The following is an 8,992-nucleotide window of genomic DNA, read 5'->3' as shown; positions in this document are numbered from 1 at the left end:
CTTCTCCCCCCCAACTGACGGGATAATCTTTTGCAGGCCCCCCCTGCCTCCCCCCTTCTTCCTTCCAAGAGAGCCGGCATGGTGCAGAGGTTAAGAGCGATGGACTCTAACCTGGAGAACCGGGTTCGATTCCGCACTCTTCCCCATGAAGCCAGTTGGGTGACCTTGGGTCACTCGCAGCCCTTTCAGAGCTCTCTCAGCCCAAAAAATAAGTCTAGCTCACCACCTAGTGGTGCCTAACATGAAAAGAACTAGAACTTTAGACTGTCAGGCAATCATAGGACCTCCTGGATATACGACACACAATGCCATACGATTATGATTAATTATTATAGTAAAAAAAAATCAAAATGACCTGTGTTCAACCTAAAGGCAGACAGAGAAGGTACCAATTAACTTTCCATATGGCAGTGTGTATAGGATAGCCAGGAGATCCTAAGATTGTCTGGGAGTCAGAAGTTCTAGCTTTTTAGTGTTATGCACCATTACGTGGTGAGCTAGGCTTGTTTTTTAAGGTGAGAGATGCTTCAGAGGTGGTTTGCCATTGCCTGCCTCTGCGTCACGCCCCTGGTATTCCTTGGAGGTCTCCCATCCAAATACCAGCCAGGGCCGACCCTGCTTAGCTTCCGAGATCGGATACGATTGAGCTAGCCCGGACTATCCAGGTCAGGGTAAATAATTACATATTGATACGTGCGTGCAGTGTTCAACACCTGCCCCCCCCTTTAAGCATTTTTAAACTTTAATAAAATATTCCCCCCCCAGAAAAAAATTACAGAATTTACATATCAGAAAAGGGGAGAAGGAGAGTCTTACTTATATGTCTCTAAACTCCAGAAATATTTTTAAAAGGTCTGGACAACAACGAAAAGATACGGGCAACTTTAGAGAGAGATTCTGAGGTGTGCAGCATCGATGTGAATCATTTCATACCACAATCTATATGCATTTTAAAATTGTAGGCACAAAACGTTACAACTCAGAGCGAGTCAATTTGTTGTTGTTGTTGTTGAGTCGCACAGTCGAGTCTGACTCTTCAAAACACCATTTTCTCTTATACCTGCAATACAACACTCACCAGCAGGGGGAAGAGCACAGGAGGGAAAGGAAGACAGCAAATAATGACATCTATTGATATGTGCCTGCAAGGTTCAATACCTGCTTTTGACACACAGATGATCTTGACAGATGCACAGGGCAATTGGGAGCAAGGGGGCAGAAAGTGGCATGAAATGCAACCACGGGGGCAATTTGCACAACAGCAAAGTGAAACTGGAAACAGCCAGGGTGGTAACTTGGAAATCCTTCCGTATCAGCTGTGCTTGTACCTTGCGTTGTCTCTACCTGACCCCTGGAAGACTCTTGCCTCCGACACGGCTCCGGGCAATGTCCTTTGGCAGCTCGAGATCACTGACCACCTGATTGGTTCCTGGAAAATGATTTCTTCTTCTTCTCTCTTTTCCTCTGCAGGTTATGGGGCGGGGCCCAGTGCCTACCCAGGAGCCGGTGCACCACAGGGTACGGGTTGGAGGGGCGGCTGGAAAACAGATGGGGACTGGGTTGCTGGGACCTTTCCTTTGGGGAGCCTCTCCTAAGAGAGGCCCTATGGAGGTTCAGCCTAGCCTTTTACCCATCCTCTGACCTAGAACCTCGTGACTCCAAAGGCTCGGGGCAAGATGTGCTTCCTTATCAATGACTTACTTATATCTCTCTAAACACCTAAGAGATGCCTAAGAGAGGCTCTGTGGAGGTTCAGCCTAGCCTTTTACCCATCCTCTGACCTAGAACCTCGTGACTCCAGAGGCTCGGGGCAAGATGTGTTTCCTTATCGATGAAGGAAAGCAACCAGTGTTCCCTCTAAGATGAGTTAGTGTGAGCTAGCTCACAGTTTTTTAGCCTCTGGCTCACACATTTTTGTCTTCGCTCGGGAAGGATGGCTCCAGAGCAAACTAATTTATGCAGTGGCCAAATCACCTGCTCACAACTTTAATGCCAGTGGCTCACAAAGTAGAATTTTTGCTCACAGGACTCCACAGCTTAGAGGGAACATTGAAAGCAACCCTCTTCTTTACTGTTGTTCCGCCCTGCTTCCTTGAGAAGTCCTAGGAACATCCAAGTTCAGTTTCTGTCTGGTGAGAGAGGGCCCTGGAGGTCTAAGGTGCCATTCCAGTGTTTATCTGAGCATAAGTGGAGACAAAAAGAGGCACTCCTCCAGGGCAGACAGAGAGCAGCGTGAGCGTCCCCCAAGGTTGCTTTCCTAATTTCAACTAATCACAGCCAAAACTATTCCTCTCTCTGCCTCCCTCGCCCTCTTCTTAACCATGGTTTCTCAGGGCCGAGCGACACCTGGACCGAATTCACACAAGAGCTGAGCCACGGTCACACCTTCCTTTGCCCCGCTTCTGTCGGTCAGTTTCCCACTCGAAGCGGCGCGGCCGCATTTTGACCCACGGCTTTGCTCGATTTCCCCCGCAGTTTCGTGATCCTGTTTTCTGAGGATCACAAAACCGCGGGTGAAATCGGGTGAAGCCGCGGATCAAAATGCGGTCGCGCAGCTTCGAGTGGGAAATTGACCAATAGAAGCGGGGCAAAGGGAGGCACGACTGCGGCGTAGCTCTTGTGTAAAGTGGGTCCTGGCGTCGGATCCAGCAGCCATCCCTGCTGATAAAGGGCCTGTCTGTCAGCTGGGGTTGCCAGCTTCAGGTTGGGAAATACCTGGAGATTTGGGGAGGCTCTTTTTGTAGCAGGAACTCCTTTGCATATTAGGCCACCCCCCCCCTAATGTAGCCAATCCTCCAAGAGCTTAAAGAGCTCTTCTTACAGGGGCTACTGTAAGCTCTTGGATGATTGGCTACATTAGGGGTGTGTTGCTTAATATGCAACCCATTAGCATAATAGGCCACACCCAACAGCATAAACTCATTTGGATTGGCTACATTAGGGGGGTGTGGCCTAACATGCAAAGGAGTTCCTGCTACAAAAAAAGCCCTGGGTTTTGACAACAACAAACAAGGTAAACAGAATAAGAAGCAAAAGGTGGGTGTGGCTGGATGACCACACTTCTGGCAACATGGGGCTGCGGCCTAATATGCTAATGAGCTGTGCTGGCAGGGGGCGTGGCCTAATATGCTAATTAGTTTCAGCTGTTGGGTGTGGCCTATTATGCTAATGAGTTCCTGCTGGGTTTTTTCTACAAAAAGAGCCCTATCCATATCATCTACCCACACACACAAACACCAGCTGCTTTTTGCAGCTAAATGCTAGAATGAAGCCTGCTTCCTGAGTTCGAAATGGTCTGAATGGCTGGTGGGTTTTTGTTTCTTGCTTTGCACAGGTGCCTGGGAATTTTAGAGCCAGGGCAGAGTGGGGCGGGCGGCATATTGCCTGGGCAGCTGTCCCGTGCTCCCCTCCCTTCTGATTTGCTTTCTTTCTGCACATGGGCCCTGCCCTGTGGCCATATTCGGCTCTTTCTTTCTGCTCAAGTCAGGAGCCAAGGTGCCATTTTGGAAACGGCCCTTCCGTTTTTAAAAACAAGCCCCATTCGGTCCCAGCAATCCACAAACGTGCACCAACACAGCAGCTGCCGTTAGGTTGCCTCGTCCAAGGAATGCAGACTTCACGATAGCAAAATCGGCACACAAACTTGGCATGATCTCGGTCTACTGTTCGTAATTTGAATGGTTTCCAGGAACAAGGCAGTTCCCCACGACATATTGTCAGATTCCTTGGAGTAAATTCCTTGTCGCCTGTTTTCTCAGTTGGGTGGTAATGCTGATTCTGAGCTCCGAATCAACTCAAGCCTTGCAGAGGCAGTGGGAACGAAGAGAAGTACCTTTTCCTCTGTTTTCTTTTTGTTCAAAAGCCTATCCAGGTGGAGTTGGCACTGGAGGCTACCTGAGCAACGGACTCCAGAATGGCTACGGCAACGGTGAGGGCAGCGAACCAAATTTGCCTTTGGACAGGCCCAGCAGGAGTCACCATCTGCAGGCCAATGTCACAGCAAGCCTCCCACCCTCCCTCCTCTCTCACTCCGCCCTTTGCCCAGTTTGGGAAGCCTTCATCCCAAGTTAGATTTGCCATAACATCAAAAGGCAGGCGCCAGGGCAATTCGGGGCCTGTTGCCCTGCCACAAAACTGGCAGGGTTTCGTCCAAGGGTTTTGTTGAGGAGAATCAAACTCCTGCCCACTTGGGCATCTCGGCAGATTGGAGCCAGATAATCAAAGTCTTTCCAAACCAGGAAGTTTTTAGTCGTGCTGCGTGGGTGTGAGGGAACAGGAGGGAGTGTGTGAGCCCAGCTGATTGAGCTGCACTCATGCCTGTCGACAACAGATAGAGGCTGCTTGTGACTTCTGAATGTGGCCCCTGGTGTAGCTAGTGAGGCAGGTCGTGGTCTGCTCTGGCACAGCTGTGTACGCCTGCTGTTCCGACCAGGGGGCTTTGCTCAGTGATAGCACACACGCAGTGTACACAGAAGATTCCTCCAGCCAATGAATGTCAGGCTATTCAAGTTGATGGGGCTGAATTAGGTAGGCTGATGGTCTGACTCGATATCGAGTGACTTCTTGTGTCTGCAGCGGCCCTTGATTTTTCACAGCTGCCTCCCCCTTCCCAGAGTCTGCAGACTTGGTTTCATCTCTGATAGCAGGAAGAATTGGCAGAAGTCACCCTTGCTCCATAACCGGAACATTGAATCAGTATCCCATCTGGTATGATGTTCACAAAACTTGCCCAGGTGATAGTGTTGTAGGCATGCATCTGCAGCTAGTAGCCCCAGTGTGGGGCCGCCTGATGGCACCTGGTATTTTTGGCCACTGTGTGACAGAGTGTTGGACTGGATGGCTTATTGGCCTGATCCAACATTGGCTTCTCTTATGTCCTTATGTTAAGCAAAGACAGCAAGAATACAGCTAGGAATCACAGTTGTGCATCTTTGCGGCAATAAAAAGAGAAATCCACAAGGGGGCGCTGTTGGTCAACATATTGAGAAACCGGGAGGTCGCCTCTTTTTCCCTGCATTCCCCCTGCTTCACAGAGGAAACAGGTGGAGGTTTCACCCTGCCGGATTCAGTGTCCAGCTGGGCCCTAAGAAAAGCCCCAAGACCTGATGTTGTTTTTTCCTCCCCACAGGCTATGGAGCCGGAGGCAACGGGTTTCCTACTACTGGGCTGCAGCCAGGCGGATATGGGAATGGTAAGTGGTTGATTCTGTTCATTGCTTATCCAAGGAAGATAGAAGATCCTATAAGGGAAGGGAACTCAGTGGGAATGTGAAGCCATAGAGGCTACTTTCTGATAGTGTCATTTTTCTCCAGGGGAACCGTTATCTGTAGTATGTATTGCAGATCCGTTGTAATTTCAGGAGCACTCCAGGCCCCACCTGGAGGTGCTCCTCACCATCTGTTCCTAGCAATAAAGGTGGGAGGGGTTCAGGGAAGGAGAGGCTTATCAGCATGGGGGCGGAGATAGAGAAGAAAGGCTTCAAGGCTTCATTAGGACCATGTGGTCATATTCTTCCTTTTCCCAAGTCCTGTCATCGATCCATCTCCATCAGAATTGCCTGCTCTGACTGGCAGCAGCTCTTCCAGGGTCTCAGGAAGGCTTTTCCCAACAGCTGCTGTCAGAGAGTTTTTAACTGGAGATGTCTGGGATCGAACCGGAGATCTTCTGGGTTTTAAAACCACATCTCCTCTGAGCTCGGTTCCGAACTTACTGTGAGCCAGTCTGGTGTAGTGGCTAAGTGCGCGGACTCTAATCTGGGAGAACCGGGTTTGATTCCCCACTCCTCCACTGGCACCTGCGGTTGTGACCTTGGGTCAGTCACAAGCTCTGGCACAGCTGTTCCTGAAAGAGCAGTTTGTGTCAAGAGCTCTCTCAGCCCCGCCTACCTCACAGGGTGTCTGTTGTGGGGAGGGGAAGGGAAAGGAGTTTGTGAGCCGCTCTGAGACTCCAAGTGAAGGGCGGGGTATAAATCCAATCTCTTCTTCTCTTCTTCTTCTTCAATACCTCTGAGAGTCATCCCTGCAAGATGTGAAGTACAGATAGAAAGAGCGCCTCCGAGCATATGTTGAGTGCCCTTGCTTTCCCACTGAGTAGCTGCAACTTTTGCTCGCCCGCATCTTAAGCCTCTCTAGGTCTCCTGAGGAAAAGCTGTGTGTTTGTGACTATGGTCGTATCTCATCCGCAGGTGCCCAAGCTCCATATGGGGGTCAGTTAGGAGGCCCTGCAGGAGATCCCAGCGCTGCCAAATACGGAGGTAAGTCTTCCTGGCTCTTTAGGGAAACAGTGGCTCCCCGTAGGGTTTGTACGTGACTTTCCGGTAAACAAAGTTTCCTGAGGCTTTGAAAGGAGCCGACTTGCAAAGGGCTTCGGTTTTATTTGGCTCCGGGGGAGGAAAAAAATATACCAACAGCACTGCTTAGAAAACCTCAGGGAGAACTCAACCTTGACGTTGCCCGGCCACAACTCCTCTTCCAAGCTCATATTGGTTTTGTACCGATCTATACGAAGCTAAGGAGCTGCGGTGGCTGAAGTGGTTAAGACGCTGAACTGCAGGCTATGGAAGGTCGGTAGTTCAGCAGTTCGAGACCCGAGTGTGCCGCATGACGGAGTGAGCTCCCGTCTCTAGTTCCAGCTCCTGCTTCTTTGTGTGCGTGTGAGACGGAAAGTGTCCAGCCGGAAGGAAGGAGGTCTTGTCCCTCAGAATAGCATTCTACTTCAAAGGATAGTATCAGGGAGCAGGAAGGAAAGGATGCTCGGTGTGTGTCCTGGCCTCTCTATCTGTCTCAAAACCTATGGTGCTGTCTCTGAAGGCTGAGGCACGGGACAGCATACACTCCTCCACTTCCAACATTTGTGTCCCCACAAATGGGGTTCTGCAGCCCACCTGGGGGCCCTGAGGTTGAAGCCCCCTGCCCTAGGGGATCCTCTCCTTTCCCAACTATCCGCTCTTGGTCTGATTCTCATTTCTGTCACAGGGGCAGGACAGCTCTCCTACAACGGACAACCACAGCAACCAGAGACAACCGGCCTGGGAGGAGACTATGGAAATGGGAGATACGGTAAGCTGGGGGGGGGGAGGTTTGGCCTTTAGCCCAAGGACAAGAAGAGAGAATTCAGCCTCGGGTCCTGAACTGACCATCCCGATGACCTGAGTTTTCTTTCTTCTTTAAAAATTAAATATTTCTAAATAAATAGATTTAAAAAAAACTTTCACAGTGTGGGATGAGCATGATCGTAAAATAATCGGTGCTGAAAGGGGTTATGGAACTGTGTTAATGCATAGGGGAAAAACAAAAAGTAACACATCTGTTAACAGTAATTTAAAAAAAAGAAACGAGAATAAGGTTCATCCAAACTCCTATGAATAGCCATGGTTAATATCATTAAGATAGCAGGTTCCATTTGGAACCAAAATCAAGCTTCTAGCTCTCACAGGATGTCTGTTACCCTGCACTTTGGAATCTATTTTTCTGGAAACATGGCGTACAACTGTGAGTAGGAAAAGTTTGGAAACATTAGTATCGACCTTACTGATGTTGGCAAAATTAACAATTGCACAAAAATGGAAGCAAAAAAGTGTTCCGACAATAACATGCTGGCAGAACAAAATCTGGGAATGCTTTATTTATGGGCGCACCTCTTACAACTCTTCAGCCGTGAAATCGAAAAAATACCAAAAGTGGTTTCAGGCAGTATGGTTTCCTATTATTAGTTATTTAGAAAATAGTGAAACAGTTCCAAAAAACCCGCTATACAAGAAGCTGTTGTTTTTTTAACTGTTTGGTACTCAGTATATACAAATGTTTGACTTTACTGTAATACTGTGGGAGTTATGTAAGAAAAGCTGTTGAATTGAGCTGGTAATTGCTCTTTGTGTTTAATTTTGCTGTGTTTACGCTGTTAAAAATTAATAAAAACAAATATTAAAAAAAATGCATAGACAGAGTAGGTGCTGTGATCAGGAGAGGTGGGACTGGACTTTGGCAGCCTGCACAGTTGGAAGTCCAACCAAGAAGCAGAACCGGTTATGCAGATGAGGCTATGCTAATATACTTGATCTGCATAGCCCAGAGGAGGCCGCAGGATCTGGGTTCCCTGAGGGACTTTTTTGTTTCTTCAGCACAGTGTGTGCTCCGCCCCCTGGGTGATCCAGGGTTGTCATTCATGTTCTGCATGAACGGTTGCTGAGTACAAGAAGGGGAGGGAGAGACGAAAGAGGCGCAGTGTTTGGGGAGGATGGTAATCCTGCAGGTGCTCCCCCCCCCAATTTACAAGTACCTGCGTTATGTTTTCCCCTGGAGGGGGCCCACAGCAGCTCACGGAGAAAATCTGTGGGCTTGGAGAAATGGTGCCAGGTGAAAATGGTAATCCTCCATCTCAAGAACTGTGTGGATGCTGCTGCTGCTCCCAGTCGCTTTTAACCTCATCAAAAAAGTCTCCCAAGTTTTGTTTACTTTGTCTCTTGGGAGGAGAAGAAGAGTTGGTTTTATACCCTGCTCTTCACTACCCGAAGGAGTCTCAGAGCGGCTTCCAGTCGCCTTCCCTTCCTCTCTCTCCCCACAGCAGACACCTTGTGAGGCTGGTGGGGCTGAGAGAGCTCTGAGAGAACAGTGACTGGCCCAAGGTCACCCAGCAGGCTTCATGTGGAGGAAAAGTGGGTTCTCCAGATTAGAGCCCACTGCTCTGAACCACGACACCAAGCCGGAGAGATCTGGTTTGGGAGGGGGGCTTATAATAATATCCCTTTGCCCTCCCTGCTCCTCTTCCTCTCATGCCTTCCAGGAGCTCTTCGGATTTTTTTATTTTACAAACTTCCATTGTTGTGCGCATGAGCAATCCTGCACTGAATAAAATCAATGTATAAACATTCAAGCGCACATATAGACTCCCATGCTCAGTTGTACATTGGCGGTTAATTTTGTTTGCTGTTTTTTTGGGGGGGACCTGCACGAACAGGGGAGTACGGCGAGTCCCAGAGGGAGCCATGTGTATA

At 49.0% G+C, this 8,992-nt stretch overlaps 1 protein-coding gene across 1 annotated transcript in view; it reads left to right on the top strand.

Annotated features, from left to right (window-relative positions):
• Positions 1-8,992, top strand: part of LOC107119125 (spidroin-1-like) — a 35,878-nt gene that overhangs the window by 19,971 nt on the left and 6,915 nt on the right. Inside the window, exons 10-14 of the mRNA XM_015421570.1 lie at positions 1,471-1,518; positions 3,863-3,928; positions 5,129-5,191; positions 6,185-6,253; positions 6,975-7,058. Of these exons, the coding sequence (XP_015277056.1) occupies positions 1,471-1,518; positions 3,863-3,928; positions 5,129-5,191; positions 6,185-6,253; positions 6,975-7,058 (330 nt within the window). The remainder of the gene's footprint in view (positions 1-1,470; positions 1,519-3,862; positions 3,929-5,128; positions 5,192-6,184; positions 6,254-6,974; positions 7,059-8,992) is intronic.

The sequence above is a fragment of the Gekko japonicus genome, unplaced genomic scaffold (genome assembly GCF_001447785.1).
Source record: "Gekko japonicus isolate JY-2015 unplaced genomic scaffold, Gekko_japonicus_V1.1 scaffold1445, whole genome shotgun sequence".
Lineage (NCBI taxonomy): Eukaryota > Metazoa > Chordata > Lepidosauria > Squamata > Gekkonidae > Gekko > Gekko japonicus.
This window is presented reverse-complemented; position numbering and strand designations above follow the sequence as displayed.